Raw genomic sequence first — 23,642 nt, 5'->3', positions numbered from 1 at the left:
CTTTTGAATCTCACTCTTAAATATGAGGACTTTCAGTGAAGATGACTTACACGTCAGTAATAATTTTTAAAACATGAAATGTCGAAATGTAAAATATATTCACAGCACTTGGCAGTTGCTGTGGTAAGAATTATGAATTCTACAGGACTGGGTTTATACACATTGACTTTGTTTAACCAATAAACACAAAACAGTGAGGAGACACAAAGTTCCCAAGACTTCTAATCTCACAATGAGAACAAATCAAATTATTGACTTAAAGTGTATAGGAACATGAAAAGTTTCTTTGGATCTATAAATCTATAATACATGTCTGTCAAAAATCTCCCTCAAATTTATTCCATTTCACTGGAATAACAGAGTAGTAGAATGTGATTTTTTTTTGTTGCTGTTGTGAAGAAAGGTGAACTTTATGTTAAGTTCAAATTATAATACACATTTCAGGAGTAAAGTATTTGTAATCATTTATTACATTTTATTGCCATTGTAGCTGCACCTCCCCTGATTCTGATTCAGTTAACTCTTTGTAGCAGAGTTAAATTTGAGCCACAACAAAAAACCTGTATAGAACTTCAAATATTTTTTTACTCTTCGTTGCAAACGTTAAACTTTTACTATTGGATGACTTTTAATGCCCTTAGTTGTAGTGTAAACATTCAAGGATTTTAAAAGCTATAATAAATGTAATCTTTACAAGTAAACTATTGATATTTTTTATTGAGAAACGAATTAAATGAAACTAAAAGAAATTACAATGAAACATTAGAATTACCATGTCATGGTATTTTAGATATTTTACAAGAATTCTAAGCAAAAGCTTAATCTCTGGCTTAAAGAACTTTCTCAGATGTACTTCCTTTCATATCAGTTGATCTTTTTACAAAAGATAAAAATAATTTGTGCAGCGTTTACATATCTAGTATAGATTTGGAGAGTTTATTTTTTTAATAACTATTTTTCATGGAGGTTAGTTAAAATTATTTAAAACATCCTGGATACTTTACGTGGTTCCCGTATAATCTTTATCTGCGCGGTCCCCCCCACCCCCCTTTGGTGGTTGTTTACTGTCACTGTTCACCATCACCAAAGAAACAGAGAGGTTGAGTAGTTTGCCGAAGGTCACTACTGGATTCAAACTCAAGTCTTTATGACTCTAAAATCCCTATTTGTATAAAGGTCAAAGAGACTCTAAAGTTCTTTTGAAGTTTGATTCAATTAATTCTATTAAATTATTTGGATTGAGGAGATGGATGGAATTTCAACAAAGTTTACAAGATTCAGCAACTTCCTCAAAGTTGAAAAGAAGATAAGGAATTCTAGAATAGGTTTTTAGACATTTTTTAATCAACTGCCATATCTATTTTGAACCTTTACCTTTAAATTTTTACTTAGTTCAAATTGACATTACTTGGATTCTACTTTTAAATATGTTTTCTGAAAAATTAATTGGTCAGTCTAGATGAATCAGTACATTCTTGGTGGTATAAACATGTTAAATAGCCTAAAGGGTTTATTTTATATTCATTTTTCTACACAATATTTTTATGAGTATATTTTCTTTAAAGCAGTTATACTTAGAATGTATAACACAGAATGTAATGGGATAGAGATACCTAATCTATGTGGGTATTTTGGAAATTTTTGACCCATATGATATATGGTAGCCAAAATGATAATCCTATTTTGATTTTTGTCTATTACTAAAAACCACTAAAACTTTTGGTAGTATAGTAATGCCAGTGATTTGTTGCAGTTGAGGATGTAGGATTCACAGATTGACCAATTTGTTCCTAATTGAGATGATTATTTAAGAAATCTAAAGCCGTTACACTCAGTAAATATTGTCAAATTCCTGCAAGCCTTAAGATTATGAAGGAATTTTAACCTGTTTGCCAACTATACTTCATTATGTTTATAAATACGTTTTCATTAGCATATAGTACTCAGAAATAAATTCAAAAGCTCCACTTTGAGCCATGTTGTCCTTTTACCGCTTTAAAAAATAATTAGCCTTACTTTGACTCTGTTTTTCTTGCTCCATAATCTGTGGAAGAAAAAAATTTAGGACATGTAACTTGTGAATATTTTGTCTATAATCTTTAGAGAGTTCTTTTAAATTAGTATTAATTAGTAGGTATGATCTTGTGTATTATATCTAGAAGTGCAGTTGATACTTTTAATGCAGATTCTTCTCTATTTCCTCTATTTTCTCACCTAATTTCTTACATTTGTGGGATACAGTCTTTATGCATTTTTCTAAGAAGCTCTTTTAATGCACCTGCCCTTTGAGATTAGTAGCTATAGGCATACAGCTACTGTGTTCTATCAGTAGTTTTAAATCCCTCTCTGAGAAATTCTGCCATTGTGGCCCTAGAAGCAAGTTCAATTTTTGTTTTTGTTGTATGTGTGTTTTTTGGGGGGAAGGGTATGATAGAATATTGGAGTTGCTGGTGGTGGGAAAACTCCCTCCCACTCTCCCTCTATCCATCCTCACCTCACCCAAGGGTGTGTTCACTGATTCTGGAGACATAGGAAGGGAAAGAGAAACATCAGTGTGAGAAAAACATTGATTGGTTGTCTCCCACATGCATCCCAACTGGGGATCAAAGTGCAACCCAGGCATGTGCCCTGTTAGGGAATCAAACCCACAACTTTTTGGTGCAGGGAAAGATGCTGCAAGTAACTGAGCCACCTGGCCAGGGCTGGAAGTCCCACATTTCTAGGTAGTGTTTATATTTTGAGAACCACTAAGGGTATTTTCTAGACCTTCACCAGTCACTGTGTGTGTGTGTGTGTGTGTGTGTGTGTGTGTGTGTGTTTCACAGTTATAAGGCAGTGCTTTTCAAGTTTAATGTGCATATGAATTCCCTGAAAATCTTGTTAAAATGCAGATTTAATATGCAGAACTGAGAGTCTGCATTTTCACTGCTAGTAAGGATGCTACTGTTTAATACTCATTTTAAGTAGAAACGTTCTAGAATTCTTAATCCCTCCAATCACTTCTTTTAATACATTGGTTAAACTTTTGTAAAACCATTATACTTTATTCTGATAATTAACATTGACCCCTATTAGAGAAAATCACTTGAGCTCTTTCTGCTTTAATTTTATATGTATGAATTTTTATTACTACTTATATATAGTAAGTTTAAGCAATTCTCTCCAGATTGGTCTGATCTTGCACCAATAAAAATGAGAATTTGGAATCTACAAACCATATAGTATGGTGGTAAATAAAATACAGGTTCTGGGTTTCTGATTAGATCCACCACTTACTAGGCTTGTGAACTTGGACAAGTTACTCAACACTGCATTACTTTTGCCTCAGTCCTCAGGTTGCTATGAGGATTAAAAAAGAAAATCCACTTGGTACCATGCCTGGTGCTTAGCTGTTATCAAGAGAAAGGCAAGCAGGCTTTGTGAGAATGTTGCTTGCCACAGATGATTGGAATTCTGGATGGAGAGTGAAATAATCAGAGGTTGAGGAGTACTGCCTTGCGGAGCATTGGGAATTGAGCTAGAGTATACCCCTTTAGGATCACTTACTTACTCTACTCATCTTTTCTTTTGTGCTCTTTTTTTCTTGCTCCTCCACATTACTTTTGTGGAACTGAAAATAGTCTCAGTGTTTTCTTCTCTACTTTCCTGTCACAAAAGCTAACACAGCTTTTTTCTTAGGGTTTTTATTGCTAATCAAAAGGGAGGAAAAGTAAAAGATAGAAAAAGCACTTTCCTTTTCAGTGTACTTCTCTCCCCATTTAGATTTATTTGGAAAAGACCATATATACACTTATATATACACACCTAAGGCTAAAGCTTAAGCTTATTTTAGTCATTTCTTTTGGGCTGCCCAACTTGACGCTATAAGCTGGGCTGCTTGTATTTATTTGAACTTGAATACAGTGTTCATGAGAACACTTATACTTAGGTTTTTAAAAGAGAAGCAAGCAAAAGCAACAGTTTGTTTCTGTAGTAGAAATATTAAAATGAAAAGATATCTGTAGACATTGTACACTTTCACTGAAGGTTGAAATACATTATTTCTCAAAGTGTTTGCTGATGATTTGGGGCACTAGTTAAATGTTCAGTAATATTGAGTCATGTAGATGTATTATGAAATAGAAGTTGAGAGCACAAAATTGGCTTGAGTAGTTCACTATGTAAATATTTTTCTGAGTAAAAAATTTTAATTACCACTTCTGAATTTTCTTATAGGTATTTAAAGTAAAAATGATTTTAATTAGAACCTGATAATTATAATATATTGTTGCAAGAGAACAAAAACTTTTTTGCCTTGTAACTTTGCACATTTATTTTTATATATTTTACTTGTGCTTTATATTTTTTAATTTTACTTTATATAGTATAAAATCTGAAGCTAAAGGTAAGTTTTAAGTTTATGTAAATAAGGTTTAACACTAATTTTAGCATAAAAAGGGAATGAAGGGAAGATTGCAAATAGCCTTCCATTTCTATATAATGTATATTTATATACATCCATTTAACTAACTGTGGTACAAATGAAATGATTTAAATTAGGTATAAATAATTGCTCAAGTAAAATTTATTGTCCTGAATATGTAGCTTATATTCAGCTTTTTAAAAATTATATTTTATTGACCATGCTATTACAGTTGTCTCAGTTTTTCCCCTTTTGCCCCCCTCCACCCAGTACCCCCAACTTTCTCAGGCAATCCCCACACCATTGTTCATGTCCATGGGTCATATGTGTAAGTTTTTTGGCTACTGCATTTCCAATACTGTACTTTACATCCCCATGGCTATTCTGTAACTACCTATTTGTACTTTTTAATCCCCTTACCTCCTCATCCATTCCCTTGCTTATATTCAGTTTTAATAACTGAATAAATTTGGCCTTTATCAGAAATTATAGTAATGTACCTATTTATCTAAATTTAAGCTCCACCATCACACATTTTGAAATATTCAGCAACAGCAATGCAACCTTGGTTTCAAGTTTTTGAAATTTGTAGTCTCATGAAGAATAATGTGTCTCATGAGACTACAAAAGGTAATTATTCCTTTTACTATTTATTACACATTCATTAAATGCTTATATGAATAGAAGTATTACATTTGCTTAAATATGGGATAATAGTATCTTTATATTTCTCATTGTAGTTCCTTGTAGTTGTACAAGTAGCAGTATGTTGAGAATATATGTCAAAAAAACTCCAAATAATGTCAAACTATTTAAATTTTTTGCATGTTTTTAGAGACATTGAGAGAAAGGAAAGTAAGATGTGGCTCATGGCAGTTGTGAGTAGTATAATTTTACACTTCGTGCTTCAAATTTATAGTATGTGTTAAAACTACATGTAATATCCTGTGAAGGTCTGAAATGCTATTAAATAATATGGGATTTGGGTTGGTAACTAGATCTAGACTGCAGTGTATTTGGCAAAAGGATGTAGTGTCTAAAAACCCAGAAGCTCCAGTGATTCTAACAGTGATTGTGTATGTGCTGATTTTCAGTTCTGAATTTTAAGTGTAAGGGAGACAGAACCAAAGAAATACCTTTGAATCCTCAGGGTTTTGTTAATTAAACTGGATCAATTCAAGATATTGAACATCTGTTATGTGTTTGCATGTTAAATTCTGGAAGGTGGAGCTAAGTATCCCAGGTGTACTATACAGATTTCGAAGTAAAAAGGGTTTGAGTGCTGCCTCTTCCATTTTCCAACTGGGTGATCTTGGGCTTGACTTTTCTTAGTAGTACTATAGTTTTCTTTTTCTTCACAAAATTTTTATTTTTTTTTTACAATTATATAGTTTTCTAATATTATTTTCCTTAATCCTTACCAGCAGCCAGCACCCTGTAAGGTTAGCTGGGTTGATATATCACCGTGTTCAGAGAGGGTTGCCTACTTTTCACCTTTTAGTGGGTAGCATGGTGTTGGAAAGACTGGTAAGAGCATGGATTTTAGGGTTAGACAGGCTTAAATTTGCATTCAGGGCTAGCATCTTGACCGTATTTCTCATATTTTTTGAGGCTTATGAAAATAATTATACTTGTCTCATAGGATTATTGTGAGGGTTAAATGAGGCTAAGGGCTTTCTTATTGCTTTATCTCTTATACCTGATGCAATGAGAAGTGTTGAGAAAAATGTCTGGCATAGTGGGCATTCATGGGAGCTTTCTTCCTTTCTTTTTTCTTTTTATCCAAAGTTTTTTTTTTAAAGATTTTATTTATTTATTTTTAGAGAGGGAAGGGAGGGAGAAAGAGAGAGAGAGAGAGAAACATCAATGTGAGGTTGCTGGGGGCGATGGCCTGCAACCCAGGCATGTACCCTGACTGGGAATCGAACCTGCAACACTTTGGTTCACAGCCCGTGCTCAATCCACTGAGCTACGCCAGCCAGGGCTGCTTTCTTCCTTTCTGATTGCTAGTCTCTTCACGCCTCTGGAACTAATTGAACTTGAAACCCAATTGTTTAAGGTTTAAAAATATTTTATCTGTTTATTAACTTTTAATCTGGTTGGGTAATGTTTATAATTTAAAAAGGACAGATTTACATTTTTAAAGGATTTTCTTAATTTTGTGCCTGGCCAGTAATAATGGCTATGTTGTGTTTACTGTGTGACAGTATTTTGGGTTCTAATACAGGGCCTTCTTAAGGGATTTTTGTTTTTGCTTTAGATATTTAGAACTTAAACCCTGCATAAGATACTACTGTGTTATATGGTTAGGAAACAAAATGTTGACATTTTAATAATCAGGCATCTTAATAATGAGTAAGGTTTACTTATTTTGAAAGATTTATTCAAAGTTAATCTTTGTAGAGGTAGGAATATTACTTGTGTTTTCTAAAGACTTCTGGTCCTTGTAGTTAGTTGAAATTATTTAAATATTAATTAAAAGTATACTGTGTACAGAGCATTCTATATAAGCTTTTTTATAGAGTGTTTTCCTTAGGGTAAGGCTTTGTTGCCCTGTCATGTTTATAATGGCAGTCTCATAGTGTGTTTACCCTTTTTTTTAGAGTTCTTATGAATTCTTATATTCTCAGTCTTTCTAAATAATAGAAATAATTTTTAGGCAGAAAATCCAACATTTTTCTTGTCAGTTTTAATTTCTGAATGTGATTAATAATTACTTTTCTATCTTTTTAGAAATAGTATTTGAATAACTGGTCTCAAGGGCCATCTTATTCTTTGTATACCAGGAATTATATTCTACCTTCTTTTTTTCTTTAAAACAGATTTATTTGAAAATGTTTATGGCTCTACAATGAGGAGAAAAGAACTTGATGACTTGAAGGGTAATATTGGATTCAGGGGTCCTAAGCCACTTAACAGCATCACTGTGTCAAAGAAACGTAATTGGCTATATCAGAGTACTCTGAGATCATTTAATTTGGAAGAAGAAACTAAGAAATGCCAAGATATAAGCCATTTATCCATCTCACCTGCTTCTCTACCTAAACATCAACTGTCGAAACCTTTCCTTAAATCATCCGAAGAATATTGTACATATGTGGTGTGTAATACTACAGATTCTTCGTTATCAAGAAACTGTTCTTTAGACTTCAATGAGGAAAATGATGCAGATGATGAAGGGGAAATATGGTACAACCCCATTCCTGAGGATGACGACTCTGGTATATCAAATGTTTTGAGTTTGGGTGAGGCAAACTCTGCTGTTCTGAAGTTTCCTGCTGTCAGTTTGAGAGTATTATCCAGTAGTGACCTGAAAGCAGAGCAGCATCCTGAAGACTTGTTTTGCTCTTCTGAACATACAGAGAATGTTCAGACCACACAATCAAATGAAATGAATCCTGTAGATTCCATCCATTCCACGGACTTTCTGAAGCAGTACAAGCAAAAGCTTGGACACAAGATGCCAGATGGTGTAATAGTGGACGGCACTCCCGTGTTGAAATCTCCTTCTGCAGGTAAAGATGGTTATATATCTACCATTTCTTTCTTCTCCCATTTTTGAATTCTTTGGTGGTACCTAAAACTAAATATAGATGTCTGTTGTAGCTATATACTTTTCCTTACAAATTGAATGTATTTTCATGAAAATCAAAATCATTTATAAACTTTTTATATACATGGTGATTAATTATTTTTACCACACACTTGAGTTTGTTAGTGTGTTCTTTTGAGATAGTAATTATCTTTGTTTTAGTTGCAAGAATGGCATGATGGGAAGTAGAAGAGAAAGATATTCTTTCTTTTTTTTAAAGATTATTTACTTCTAGAGAGAGGGAAAGGGAGGGTGAAGTGGGAGAGAAGCATCAATGTGTGGTTGCCTCTAGTGTGCCCCCAACTGGGGACTTGGCCCATGACCCAGGCATGTGCCCTGATTGGGAATAGAATGGGTGACCCTTTGTTCTTTATGCTGGCACTGAATCCACTGAGCCACACCAGACAGGGCAAGAAAGATATTCTTTTGTTTAAAGGAAATAATTGAACTTTGATACATATTGGATTGAACTATATGAAATTTCTGATATTTAACTGTTTTTGATATGCAAGAAAACAGTATTTCACATAGCTTAACCTAATGGTTTTATTCTTCTTTGATTGCTTTTGATTTTTTTAAAAGATTTTATTTATTTCTAGAGAGAGGGGAAGGGAGGGAGAAAGAGGAGGAGAGAAGCATTGATTGGTGGCACCCAGGCCTGTGCCCTGACCAAGATTAGAATTGGCAATGCTTGGGTTTGTAGTTCGGCACCCAGACCACTGAGTCATACCAGCCAGTGCTGCTTTTAATTTTCTCATGTGCTGCTTCTCAAATTTAGTTACAGACACACCACCCAGGAGGAAATAGAGCATAAGGCATATTTAGTTGCAAATATCAAATATTGGTAAGAAAGCAGTTCTGTTTTACATCATTATTTTAATTTATAAAATTTCAAATGGTACAGAATATTTAAAGATGTGGGATGTAAAGCCCTGGCTGGTGTAGCTCAGTGGATTGAGCGTGGGCTGGGAACCAAAGTGTCCCAGGTTCGATTCCCAGCCAGGGTACATTCCTGGGTTGTAGGCCATAACCCCCAGCAACCGCACATTGATGTCTGTGTCTGTCTGTCTGTCTGTCTTTCTCTCTCCCTCCCTCCCTTCCCTCTCTAAAAATAAATAAATAAAATCTTAAAAAAAAAAAAAGATGTGGGATGTAGTGATACTGTCAGCACCTTGTCTGTATCCCTTGGGTTTTATTACTCATTGAAATGGGGGCAGCCTACTTCCAGACATCAGTGTCTGCATCTCTGCTTGAGGGTCCTTTCAAAGTGTTCGGGAGTCTCTGCAGGGCAGCCTGGGAGCTTCAAGCATTGATGACAGGAGCTGGAGCAGGACCACCCCAGCTCCCTCCTCCTTGGGTGGGATAATTCTACATGTTTCCCAGAGTTTTCTCATGAGGTTAAACTCCAGTTGTCCATAGTGGTAGCAGTCTTCATAATTCACCTTGAACTTTCCCATGCATTTTCTCACTTCCTTGCTGTTGTTTCAGCCTACTTTATAAGTAAGCTACTTGCATCTGAGTCCTTTTCTTAGGGATATGAGGAGGTGGAGTAAATGTTATATTATTAAGAGAAAAAATCAAGTTACCAAATTGTACTATCTGATGCCAATTTTTCAAGAAATGTTGGAAAGTTATACTGGAAATGTTAATGGACCTCCTCCTTCTGTGTTGGGGTTGAAGGTAATTAAAAATTTTTGTGTGTGCATTTTTAATTGTAGTCTGATTTTCCATAGTAAGTTGGTGTGTCTTTTATAATTTGGATGGACAGAAGAATAAATACTATATAAACTAATAGTTTGGAGTTCAGGTTGTGATAAAGGTAGACTGAGGGGAAGCTTACAGGTGTGTGGCAAACAGTGATGGGTATGGAATGGAGCAGAAAAGGCAAGAGAGCATAAGGACAAGAGCAAAGTTAGAAAACCAGTGTCTGGAAAGTGTTACACACTTTAAGTTACCTTCTTTAAACTTTAAGTTTTTCTGTCCATGACAAATATTGAACCTGGAAAGTCTAGCAGACATTTAAAAAAATATGGTAGCACTGTCGTTTCTATCATTTTCCTTAGTGTCTTTTTTCCCTTTAACAGGGATTTTAAACTGGTGTGTCATGAGAATTTTTAAAACATGCAACACCTGACCATTTAGTCAGGGGCACTGACCTCTTTTCCCTTGAATTGCCAACATAAAGAATGACAAAAGCCAACACAATAGTCATCCAGTGTGAATGAATCAAAATTATACCTTTTTCTTTGTCAGATTGGCCAAAAATATATTTTTTTTGGTGTGCTGCAGAATTTTAGTAATAGTTTATGTATGCCATGAAATAAAAAAGGTTGACAATCTCTACTTCAACATATTAAAATATAATAAACACATTTCTAAATTTAACAAAGGAAATATTTAGTTTATTTATATGCCATGTTTTTTTGTTTTAATCAGAAAGGTTATATAAAGTGACCTGTTTTCTTTAGCAATATTGCCAGAAAGCTTTTGAGAAATAGGCAAAGAGAATGGTTGAATTTCAAAATAAGTTTTGAACCCTGGCTGGGTAGCTCAGTAGGTTAGAGTAGGTTCGATCACTGGTCAGGGCACAAACAAGAATCAATCAGTGAAAGCGTAAATAAGTGGAACCACAAATCAATGTTTCTCTCTTTTTCTCTTCTCCCTTCCTCTCTTTCTAAAATAACACCAATAGCCCTGGCTGGTGTGGCTCAGTGGATTGAGTGCCAGCCTGTGAACCAAAGGGTCACTGGTTTGATTTCCAGTCAGGGCACATGTCTGGGTTGCAGGCCAGGTCCCTTGTAGGGGCCAAATGAGAGGCAAGCACACATTGATGTTTCTCTCCCTCTCTTTCTCACTCCCTTACCTTTTCTCTAAAAATAAATAAGTAAAATCTTTTAAAAAATCAATAAATAAAAACTCAAAAAAATAATAAAAATGTTAAAAGAAATTTTGATCAAGGAATAGGAGGGCTGAAGTATTTGAATATGAATGACAATTTTTAAAATATACTACCCCAATTATGACATGTTCTTTTACTTATTAACTTCTAGATGTATCTTTTACATAGTTGCAATCACAGTGGCCTATTTTTTATTGTTATTTCCATGTTGTATCTTCATCTCGTATTGTACATGTTTAACATTGTTATTAACATTATTGTTTCCCAATCAGTATAATGTTTAATTGGGTTGATGTGCCCTAATATGTGTGATTGGTTCCCTGATTGGTGTTAATAGATTGTTTTCATTACTATTGCAGTGATTTTTGTCATGATCTTTTTTGCTTCGTTAGAATTGATTACTAGTATAACTACTGTTTTTTTTTTAATCTTCACCTGAGGAAATATTTATTGCTTTTAGAGAGTAAGGGGAAGGCAAGACAGGGGTAGAGAGAGAAAGGAAGGGGGAAAGAAAGAGACAGACAGACATCAATGTGAGAGAGAAACATGGATTTGCTGCCTCCCGTATACAACCCTGACCAGGGATGGAACTTGAAACCTAGGTATGTGCCCTGACTGGGGATGGAACCCATAATATTTTGGTGTACGGACGATGCTCCAATCAACTGAGCCACCTGGCCAGGACTCATTACTAGTTCTTTATAGCTGGTAACTACTGTAGGTAATTCCTAAATTGTTTTTCCTAAAAAGTATACCAATTTATAGGCAACTAACAATTGGTTGGTTGAATTTATTTATTCAGTAAACACTGAGTTTCTGCTGTGTGCCAGTTACTGAAGGAGTATGCCAGTTTCACTTGATTCTAGCCTGGTTCATAAATTTATATTTAAATATTTTCATTTTATATTTTCCCCATATTGCTAGCCTGTGATTTGATTAGCATAATTCTGGTTTCGTTTGAAGTGATTGTTGAATTTGGTAATATTTCCATTCTTAGATTTTATTTAAAAAAGCATTTTTCTTTTAATAAATTCATTGTTGTCTGCAGTAGAAATTGCTAACTTCTACAGTATATTATTTTAGTTAAGGACTTCAGTAGGAAATAGTTAATGCACAATTAAATATCTATACAATAAAAAAAGTAAGAATGTTACATTAACTCCTTTATAATTTAATAAAACTTAGAGCAATTTAATATACTGGGTAGCTTTTTTATACTGTGACAAAATAGATAGATTATAGACTAAAGCAGGACTCCAATTACTATAAAATGTTTTAGAACAGTAAACCAGTAGAATTGTACTATGATTTACACTACAAGGGAATGCTTTGTCTGGTTTATCAAACACTTCATTTCTTATTAGTTGCTTACCAGAAAAGCCTAGCAGGCATACTTAAAATAGTACTTTTTCTATAAAGAAACGACTTCTTTGTCATTGGGAGAAATAAAGAAGGGTGGAGGGAGAATGTTATATTAATACTTGAAAGAAATGTCATTTAATCTGTTGATTTTTTAAAAGATTATTTATTTATTTTCGTTGAGATGGGAAGGGAGGGAGAAAGAGAGGGAGAGAAACATTGATGTGTGAGAGAAACATTGATTGGTTGCCTCTGATGCGTCCCCAACCAAACTGACCTGCAACCCAGGCATGTGCCCTGACCAGGAATTGAACTGGAGACCTTTTTGGTTTGCAGGATGGTGCCCAGTCCATTGAGCTATACCAGTCAGGGTATTAATTTTTAAAATGAATAAATACTTTTTTCCTCATTTCTAATATTGCATAAAGTAGCCTCTGATATTAGGGTTATTAGGGATTTTTATAAGGAATACTAAGATTATGAAAAGTTTATTTAAATTTTAAATAATTCAATAACAATTGTTTCTTTAGTGGAATAGTTAAAGTTTAATATGTTTTAGAAGATATTTTCATTTTGCTTTATTAATTTGAAAATGTACTAAAACCAGGTTCAAATTTAAAAATAAAACTGATTATTCTATACATGTTTTTTTAAACTGGGGGATTGAAAGTTTAAGGTTAAATAGACTTTAACTTCTTTATAGTTGAGAAAAGTCTTTGAAATATATAGGGTGGTAGGGCAAAAGTAGTTTTATCCTATATAGGGTAGGGCAAATATACAGGGTAGGGCAAAAGTAGTTTACATGGAAAATAATACAGTAATTAATAAATAATAATACAAGATAAATTCTGTATTTTGTGAACTCACAACTGTAAACTTACTTTTGCCCTACCTTGTATATATGTGCAGAAAAATGTTTAGAAGGATGAGGAAGCCAAAAGTGTAGAATTGAAGAGCATAGGTTCTGAAGGCCTGTGGCTGGGTTTGAACTGTGGCTCTGCCTCTTAACAGCTGTGTTATCTTAGAAAAATTAGTTATCTCTGTGCATGGGGTTTCTTATCTGGAGAGTGCAGTGCTAGGGATATTTTAACTCAGTGTTATGAGAATTGAATGAGGGTCTATGTATACTGTTAAATTAATTTTTCATATTTTGTCTAGCTCAATAAATGTTGGCTGGTGTTATTTTAATAATTAAATATTCATAATGTCATATTAAACTACTTTTAATATTATTTTCACCACAATATTTACACTGGTTAATCACTTGCTAGTGCAGTTTAGGCTGTTATTTTATTTATTTTAGTTGTTCATTTTTGTATTGAATATCTTTTTAAAACTTCTGTTGAAAACCTGGGTAATTATGACATTCAGAAACAAATTAAAACTATTTTTGTGTGGAAAAAATTTAAAAAATATTTCAATGTTTTACTCTTTATGAAAAATGAAAATGATAAGAAAACTTATTTATATCTCTGTGTTGTCTGTTTAATATGTTGAAATTTCAATGAAAGGCATTGATTTAGCATTTCCAGTTCTAGGGTATTGTATAGAAATAATAGAGAAAGAAAATGGCTTTACAGTTTTGAAAATTATTGACTTAGATTTGATACTCAACATTCATTTCCTTTTTTTATGTTTTTTATTTTTGACTTTAGAGATGGGGGGAAGGGAGAGAGACAGAGAGGAAGAGAAACATCAATGTGAGAGAGAAACATTGATTGGCTGTCTTCCATACACACCCCAACTGGAGACTGAACGTGCAATCCAAGCATGTACCCAGACTAGGAATCAAACCAGAGCCTTTCATTTTGCAGGATGCTGCCCAACCAACTGAGGCACACTGGCTGGGGCATTCAGTTATTCTTGATTGACTAGAATTTATTCTATATAATCTTTGCTGATATGTTCTAATAGAATTTCAGCACAAGAGGGGCTCTTAGTTGTCAAAATTATAAACTTGTTTGGTCCTTAACTTTAACTTCTTTTTCAACTAGCATTACTATGTGAGAAATTTCATTTTATTATTTTAAGAGGAGATTATTTTTATTATAGATTGATTTCTGAAAACAAAAAAGAGGATTTACTATATGGCTCCCTGATACATTTTCTGTGTTTATTACCATATGTATGTTTATATATTTACTTAAAAATTTTTTTATTGAATTTATTGGAGTGACATTGGTTAATAAAATTATACAGGTTTCAGGTACACAGTTCTATAATGTCATTTGTATATTGCATTGTGCGTTCATCAACCAAAGTCAGGTCTCCTTTTGTCACCATTTCTCCCCCCTTTTCCCTCCCTAACCCACTTTCCTTCTAGTAATCACAATATTGTTGTCTGTGTTTATGAGGCTTTTTTTTTTTTTTGCTGAATCCCTTCACCTTTTCGGCCAGCCCCCCAATCCCCTCTTTGCTCTGATAGCTTTCAGTCTGTTTTCTGTATCTATGAATCTCTTTCTATTTTGTTTGTTTATTTTGTTCATGAGTGAATCATATAGTATTTGTCTTTCTCTGACTAGCTTATTTCACTTAGCCTAATACTCTCAAGGTCCATCCATACTGTCACAAAAGGTAAAGTTTCCTTCTTTTTTTATAGCTAAGTAGTATTCCATTATGTAAATGTACCACAGCTTTTTTATCTACTCATCTACTGATCGATACTTGGACTGTCTTCAAATCTTGGCTATTGTAAATAATGCTGCAATAAACACAGGGGTTCATATATTCTTTCAAATCAGTGTTTTGGGTTTCTTGGGATCTAGTCCCAGAAGTGGAATCACTAGGTAAAAATTTATTTTTGAGAGGATTATAAATATAGAGGAAACATTCTTACATTAGAGTAGAATTTCTAAATAAACATTTAAATAGGAAATATGTTAAAATAAATATTTTACTATATTAAAATATGGAACTTTCCTAGTTTCCTCTCATATACACTATAGTTATAAAATAACATACTCACTGAAGTATGTTACAGTGGAAAAGATCTTACAAGAACCTATATTATCCTCTCCAAACCTTCAGAATTGAAAAGCAGATGGAGAGGGAGATGCTTCTTTCCCCTAGAAGCCATTTGGAGATCCTTATTATTCTGCTTGAACATGGTAATAAAGATTCACCTAAATTTAACACTGAGATGAGACAAGGGAGGAATTTCTGTCCATGTGAGAGGTTGTTAAGTGGGTGGTTTATAAAGTATCAATCAAAATATATAAACTTATAATACCTTTTTTCTTTTTTTTAAAGGTCCTGGGATCCTAGTTCCTACAAATAAACCTGAATGGGGAGTTATAGAACCATCTTCTCCAAACCCTAGCCCTGTGAAAAAAGGCAGTTCAATTAATTGGTCTTTCCCAGATAAAATAAAATCTCCACGAACTGTGAGGAAACTCTCCATGAAAATGAAAAGGTTGCCAGAACTTAGCCGGAAACTGAGTGTTAAAGGAAACTTGAATTATATAAACAGCCCAGATAATACTCCTTCCTTGTCTAAATGTAACTGTCAAGAGATTCATCATACAGTTATTCTGCCTTCTGGGAACACAACCACAGCTGCTAAGAGGAATGTTATAAGTCGGTACCATCTTGATACCAGTGTATCTTCTCAGCACAGCTACCAGAAGAAAACCTCTATGAGTTCTAAGTATTCCTGCAGAGGTGGTTATCTCAGTGATGGAGATTCACCTGAACTTGTAACTAAATCTAGGAAACTTGGATCTGAAAACAAATTTGGAAAGGGAAAAGAAACAATCCCAAGCAGCTGCAGCAAGAATGAAATTGACATTGATGCTTTTAGACATTACAGTTTTTCTGATCAACCTAAGTGTTCACAGTACATATCTGGGCTCATGAGTGTGCATTTCTATGGTGCTGAGGATTTAAAACCACCTCGGATAGATTCAAAGGATGTTTTTTGTGCAATTCAGGTAGATTCAGTAAATAAAGCAAGAACTGCTTTGCTTACATGTCGGACAACATTTTTAGACATGGATCACACTTTCAACATAGAAATTGAAAATGCTCAGCATTTGAAATTAGTAGTATTCAGTTGGGAACCTACTCCAAGAAAAAATCGAGTGTGTTGTCATGGAACTGTTGTTCTCCCCACCTTATTCAGAGTAACAAAGACACATCAGTTGGCTGTCAAACTTGAACCTAGAGGTCTTATTTATGTGAAAGTGACTCTTTTGGAACAGTGGGAGAATTCTCTTCATGGACTAGATATAAATCGAGAACCAGTAGTGTTTGGTGTTGATATTCGAAAAGTTGTAGAGAAAGAAAATACAGGATTGATGGTGCCACTCCTGATACAGAAGTGTATTACGGAAATTGTAAAGAGAGGCTGCCAGGTATTATTTTACTCAGTTTCTCTACTATCCCCTTATCTATCCATCTATCTTAATGAATTAATTAGTTAATTAAATTTATTTGTAGTAATTTCGGGGAAGGAATTAAAGGTAAAAAAATCTAATTTAGACATTTTTCTTTTCTATTGTTTATTTTTATTACGTTACTATTTAGGGTATAATTCATACCTTAACCTATGTTGGCAATGATTGAGAGCGTGGTAGATGGTTCCACATTTTATGTTGTAATCCAGAGCTGATGGGCCTTATACCTAGAATAAGCCAGAGCTGATAACATAGGCAAATAATTAATTAATTTAAGTAATGTTTCTCCATGGTTTAGTTCCAACAGAGAATCTAATAACTCTGCTTCACTCCTAAAATTAACTTCCTGCCCTTATTCCCTTCTCTCCCTTAGTCCCACTCTTTGAAAAGCATAAGCTTTTTTGTCTCATAACTTTGGGATAGCATGGAGGATAAAGAGTGGTTTCTACTAATAAAAACACATCTTATTCTCTTTTCCTTTTAAATAAGAAGGTCAAAGCAGCCTATTAAAACAAACAAAAAGCCTGGTGCTATTTATAACAAGATATGCAAATATTAACCAGGTAGTTGAACTTATTTTTCTTTATTTGTATTAATACATGCAGACTATGACAATGAGAAACAGCATATCACTGAGGATGTTATTCTGAGGTATAAGTAATTGTTCATACTCATTTTTGCAACATAAATTAAGCCTAAAAATCATTATGTTTTGAGGTATTTCTACTTTAGTGCTATCAGAATTTTTAACGTTGATTAAAAATGTCAAGAGTAGATATCACAAAACCTGAGGTTTCTTTATATATAGAAAGAAATTTAAAATAATCTATTATGAACTTATGGAAAGCATAGAAACAGGGTAAGTTAATGGAGTTTTGCATTAAGATTCAGGAAACAGATTCTGGTTTCTTCTTCATTAATAACTGTGTGATATTGAAAAAGTCATTAAATCTTTTTTGTCTTCTTTGCTTATATCTACAAAAATAGATGCACTAGCTCCCTAAAGCTGAAAGGTAGAGCACCTGAACTTTTGAAATCTCTTCTCAGATATATGATACATCAAGTTGAGTTAATGTTGTCTATGTAGGAGTGAGGCCTTTAGTTTCTAATCCAACTTTTGGTCCAGTTACTTTTTTCTTAAGGTTCTCAATTTCCCGTCTACTTTTTTTTTCAGGCAGCATATAAAGAGGTGAGGGAGATTAGGCAGATTTTAAAGCTAATTATTAAACAGAAACTTTTATAGTTGAGTATGAAAGTAACTCAAATAGCACTGTACTTTTATAGTTTATATTCTAAAATATTTTATAAAGAGCAGATATATAAGATTGTTGTACCTTATTTTAAATGCTAAGAAAACATTTTTAGCAATGTCTTTTATTTGTATACTTAAAATTCAGGAAGATCGATTTTAATGAAGACTTACTTTAAATGAACTAAAAAATAAGTTTCAGTTGTACATTGGGACTGTACTTTTTATAGTCCCAATGTACAACTGAGTTTTACAAAAAACTTATTTTGTCTCTTTTGCTTCTCTCCACACCCAGCCTTCCAAAAAGAGGCACAGTCTACCTGCATTTTACAGACTAGTATACTGTTTAAATTTTGTTTGCCTTTTTAGCCAGTATTTGTTCTCATTTTTTTCACCATGAAAATCAGGTATTGATAGTCATGCAAAAATAGTCTATGGTGTCTTAAAAATTCTTTGAAGGCTGCCAATAGAAAAATTTACTGTAGAAATAATACTGATGGTCCATTTAGTACAGATGGCATCAAGCATGTACTTCAAGTGTTTGATTTAAGATGTTAAACTCTGAAGTTTGGGATATATTTTGAAATATCCTTTCCTTGAAATATCTATATTAGATTTTTTTCCTTTAAAAATCCAATTTTAAAAATATGATTATAATTTCAGGTTTTGGGATAACACAGTCCATTAATTTATTACTATTGAAGTATTACTTTCTTGACTTCCAGTCAAGATGGTGGCATAGATAAAAATGGGTCATCTCCTCACACAACCACGTCAAAATTACAATTAAAATATAGAACAGCCATCACTCAGAACCATCAGAAATCCAGTTGAATGGAGTCTGACAACTATGGAATTAAAGAAACCACATCCATCCAGACTGGTAGGAGGGTCAGAGACACTGAACAGGCTGGTCCCACAGCCATGTGTGGTGGATAAAAATTTAGAAGGGATATCTTAGGAGTGAGGAGTCCCATCCCCACACCAGGCTTCCTAGCCCAGGGTTCCAGTGCCAAGAGGAAAAGTCCCTGTTACTTCTGGCTAAAAAAACCAGTGGGGATTGAGTGGTGGACAAAACTTCTAGAGACCCAAGCAGTTCCCTTTAAGGAACTCACACATGGACTTACTCATATTCACTTCCTCTGACCTCCAGCATCTGGGTAGTAGTTTGAAAGGTACCAGTGTCATACAGGGAGGAGCTGAAGAGTCTGGCATCAAGGCAGGAGCTAGAGGATAGTTTTCTCTCAGACAGAAAGTTGGTCAGAATCCACTGTCGCTTTTCTGTGCCCTCTGTACCCATCCAATTTAAGAGACCACCCAAACTATTGCCTATGACTTTTCTGTATGAATAGCTGGTCTTGGCTCATGCTTCACAACTTCCTAAATCCTATCAGATAAGTAACAGCTGGCCTCAGTGAACCCCTGGCCCCTGCACCTCTTGCTAAGGGGCAATACACCCAGCACTAGCCGCAGCCAGCCTAGATTCACAGCTTGGCTTCAACTGGGAATCTCTAAGCCCAGCACAAGTAGCAAGAATCTCAGACTGCTTTATAGCTCAGGCAGGGTGGCTCTGGACAGAACATAGGTGGGGGCTGACTTTGGCCTGCACCACCTGGAAACAGCAGAGCCAACATACCCAGTGGGCAGCTACAGACCATGTCAGAGCACCACCACCCTGCCATTGCACAGCTAATCCTCCACAGAGGGCAGAGTTGGTGGTCAGTGGTCACAGCCAGTCCTTACAGCTGCCTGGCTTGGGTAAATTCCATTGACCTGTAGTTGAGCAATCAAAGCTCAACTACAAGAGGAGGGTACACCTTGAGTACTCAACTTGGGTAATAGTGCCTCTGGACGCTACAGGACACCTATTACATTATGCTATGCCTCCAAGACCAGGAGTCATAGCAGCTCTACCTGATACACAGAAACAAACATAGGGAGCTGCCGAAGTGGGGAGACAAAGAAACATGGCCCAAATGAAAGAACAGATCAAAATACCAAAGAAGAACTAAACAAAATGGAGATAAGAAATCTAGCAGATGCAGAGTTCAAAACACTGGTCATAAAGATGTTCAAGGAACTCAGTGAGGACCTCAACAACATAAAGAAGATCCAGTCAGAAATGAAGGGTATATTAATTGAAATAAAGAACAACATACAGGGAAATGAGGAGAGTGGATAAAGCTGAGAATCAAATCAATTATTTGATTTAACAAGTTGCAGAAGATGGGTCTCAGTATAGGATAGTGTCCATAAGAGATACAGAGAAATGTTATCCAAAATATTTGAGGTGATAAGCTATTGAACAACAACAACATCAAAAAAACAACAAAAAAAAATCAGAAAAACAAGAAGAAAAAAGAATATGAAAAAAAACAAGGAAAGTAAGCAGCCGCTGGGACAACTTCAAGTGTTCCAAAATTCACATCGTAGGGGTGCCAAAAAGAGAAGAGAAAGAGCAAGAAATTGGAAATTTATTTGAAAAAATGATGAAAGAAAACTTCCCCAATTTGGTGAAGGAAATAGACATGCAAGTCCAGGAAGCATAGAGAATCCCAAACAAGATGGATGGAAAGAGGCCCATGACAAGACACATTGTAATGAAAAAGCCAAAGGTTATAGATAAAGAGAGAATCTTAAAAGCAGCAAGAGGAAAGAAGTTAGTTTCCTACAGGGGAGTTCCCATCAGACTGTCAGCTGATTTCTCAAAAGAAACTTTGCAGGCTTGAGGGGTTTGGCAAGACATATTCAAAAGCCATGAAAAGCAGTGACCTACAGCCAAGATTGCTCTACCCAGCAAAGCTGTCATTTAGAATTGAAAGGCAGATAAAGAGCTTCCCGGACAAGAAAAAACTAAAGGAGCTCATCATCACCAAACTGTTATTATATGAAATATTAAAGGGACTTATTTGAGAAAAATAAAAAGATCATAACTATTAACAGTAAAATGGCAATAAATACATATCTATCAATGATTGAATCTAGAAAACAAACTAAGCAAACAGGAAAAACAGAATCATGAATATGGAGAGCATTTTGATGGTTGCCATATAGGGTGCTGGTTTGGGGGAATGAGTGAAGAGGTGAGGTGATTAAGAAGTACAAATTGGTAGTCACAGAATAACCATAGGTCCATAAAGTATAGTATAGGAAATAGAGTAACTGCCAAAGAACTTATATGTGTGACCCATGGACATGAACAATGGTGTGGGGATGGCCTAAGGGAGTGGGGGTGCTGGGTGGAGGGCAAAGGGATAAAAATTGGGACAACTATAATAGCAATAATCAATATAATTGGAAAAGAACAACAACAACAAAAAAGGCTGTCAATATCTGTCCCCCCCCAAAAGTATTACTTTGTTTAATTTCTTCTTGGTTCATCTCCTCAAGTTCAAGGTGATACATCTTATGGGATTTTGTGGCCCTTATTGTGCCAACACAAGAAGGGCTCTACTTAAGTTAGTTTCTTTTAAAGTGATGGCATTTTCTTTGATTCTGTTTAATATTTTAGTTTTATTTTCTTGACCATCTATAGTTCTACCATGTTTTTCTTGCAGTGATGTGACTAGCATAGCACATGCTCTTCTCAGTATGAGTGCACTGTGAATGTGGACAGGAGTTGGAAATCTGAATTTTCTTCTCAGTTCATCACTTGGTTTCCCATATTATGTTGATCCTTTTGAATATAATGGCACCTTGCATTACCTTCTTTTAGAAATAGTTGTAGGTCCCTTACTACCTTTCAATTAATACTTAATAGCTTATCACCTCAAATATGTTGGATAACATTTCTCTGTATCTCTTATTGACCCTATCCTATAAAGAGACCCATCTTCTGCAGTTTGTTCTGTCAGTCATTTAATTACTCAGAAGAGGTTAGTGCCATAAGGAAACCTGGAAGTTTCATTTGTGTACTCCTTCCTCTAGATCATTTATAACATTTTAAAGTGATTTCTAGTTCCAGTTCTATCAGTTATTTTTACTTTATTTCTGCATTGACATAATTTCTGTATCCATAACTTTCTTCAATTCAAGGTGACTGAACTTGCTAAATAGTCTTTGATATGGAAGTGTAGATGCCAACCACTTATTTTCCTTGATTTTCTTGAAGGTTTATTCTTTTAAAACACTTTGGTTGCTTCATCAGGCATGCTTTCTCTATACAGATATCATGTTGATTTTTTTTCTCAGTGAATTTATGGTGGTCTTCTTAAGACTTAATATTTTAGAACCTGTATGTGCTAACGTTGTTTAAAAAACAGTCCCTTGTAATATAAGTTGAGGGGAGGATGGGTAGTATCTGTGCATCTTATATACATTTTGAACTGGAGGTTTTATTATTACCTCTAATATATTTCATTGAATTTCCTCTATCACTCTGTAATCAATTAATTTGATAAATTAAAGAAAGAAACCCTAGCCCTGGCTGGTATGGCTCAGTGGATTGGGTGCTGGCCTGAAAACTGAAAGGTCATCAGTTTGATTCCCAGTCAGGGCACATCCCTGGGTTGTGGGCCAGGTCCTCCTCAGTTGGGGGTGTCCAAGGGGCAACCTATTGATGTATCTCTTGCATATCAATGTTTCTCTCCTCTTTCTCCCTCCCTCCTTCTCTCTAAAAACAAGTAAATAAAATCTTTTTCTTAAATCCTAGGTTTGTTTTTATTTCTTCCTGAGAATCTTTTTTTTCCTGAAAAAATAATTTTACACAAATAGTACATTGGAACTTTATTTCTGCTATATACTTTTCAAAATAGGTAAATAAATTGAATTTTAAAGAGATAATATAAACTTGCCCAAATTCACCAAGGAAGGAGTGATAAAGTGAGACTTTATGAATTCAAAACCCTCGTTTTAACCACTGTGACGGCAAATGAGTTTGCTCTGTATTTCATTCCAGAGCAAAGACATCAAAGGGCTTGGTCTTAGCATGGAGATGCTGGTTGAGCATATAACACTAAAGGGAATGGATTGCATTTTTGCTTAAGGTAGACAGCACTACAGAAGTCAGTATATTGTTTGAATTTAAATGAAAGAATAGAATGTTTTTATTAAAACTAAATGTGGTCGATAGTGAAATTTCAAAAGCTGTTATTTGAGGTCTTTTTAATGCGATTAGAACATATTTGATTGCCAAGCTTGTATGATTTATACATACTATACTATTATATTTTCTCTTTGTCAAATTTACCACAGTATGGCCATGATTTTATTTCTAGGTAGTCGGCCTGTACCGATTATGTGGTTCGGCAGCAGTCAAGAAAGAACTTCGAGAGGCTTTTGAGAGGGATAGCAAAGCTGTTGTTCTCTGTGAAAACCAATACCCAGATGTAAATGTGATAACAGGTAATAAATAGGTTTAACTTTATGTACACATTTTGGAAAGACTACATCTGCAGGAAAGAGAATTAAAATACTGGTTTTTAGCCTAACTTTAATTTGGTTTTATCCTGAAGTCTTAACTTATTCTGGGAAAATTAGGGACAACTTCCTGGAGGAGGTGATACCTCAGACTATTTTTAAAAAAACATTTTCAAGGGGAAGGGAGGGAAGAAGAAAGGGAGAGAAGCATCAGTGTGTGGTTGCCTCTCACATGCCACCTACTGGGGACCTGGCCTGCAACTCAGATATGTGCTCTGATTGGGAATCGAACTGGCTACCCTTTGGTTCACAGGCTGGTGCTCAAACCACTGAGCCACACCAGCCAGGGTCCCGACTGTTTTAAAATGTGATCTGTACTTAGGCAAAGT

At 34.8% G+C, this 23,642-nt stretch overlaps 1 protein-coding gene across 2 annotated transcripts in view; it reads left to right on the top strand.

Annotated features, from left to right (window-relative positions):
• Positions 1 to 23,642, top strand: part of SYDE2 (synapse defective Rho GTPase homolog 2) — a 48,780-nt gene that overhangs the window by 2,400 nt on the left and 22,738 nt on the right. For both annotated transcript variants that reach the window (XM_028511917.2, XM_036026365.1), the window contains exons 2-4: positions 7,225 to 7,917; positions 15,502 to 16,604; positions 23,112 to 23,238. In XM_028511917.2, the coding sequence (XP_028367718.2) occupies positions 7,225 to 7,917; positions 15,502 to 16,604; positions 23,112 to 23,238 (1,923 nt within the window). The remainder of the gene's footprint in view (positions 1 to 7,224; positions 7,918 to 15,501; positions 16,605 to 23,111; positions 23,239 to 23,642) is intronic.

The sequence above is a fragment of the Phyllostomus discolor genome, chromosome 5 (assembly GCF_004126475.2).
Source record: "Phyllostomus discolor isolate MPI-MPIP mPhyDis1 chromosome 5, mPhyDis1.pri.v3, whole genome shotgun sequence".
In the NCBI taxonomy this organism is placed as follows: Eukaryota; Metazoa; Chordata; class Mammalia; order Chiroptera; family Phyllostomidae; genus Phyllostomus; species Phyllostomus discolor.
The sequence above is the reverse complement of the archived record's forward strand: the minus strand, read 5'-3'. Positions and strand labels throughout refer to the sequence as shown.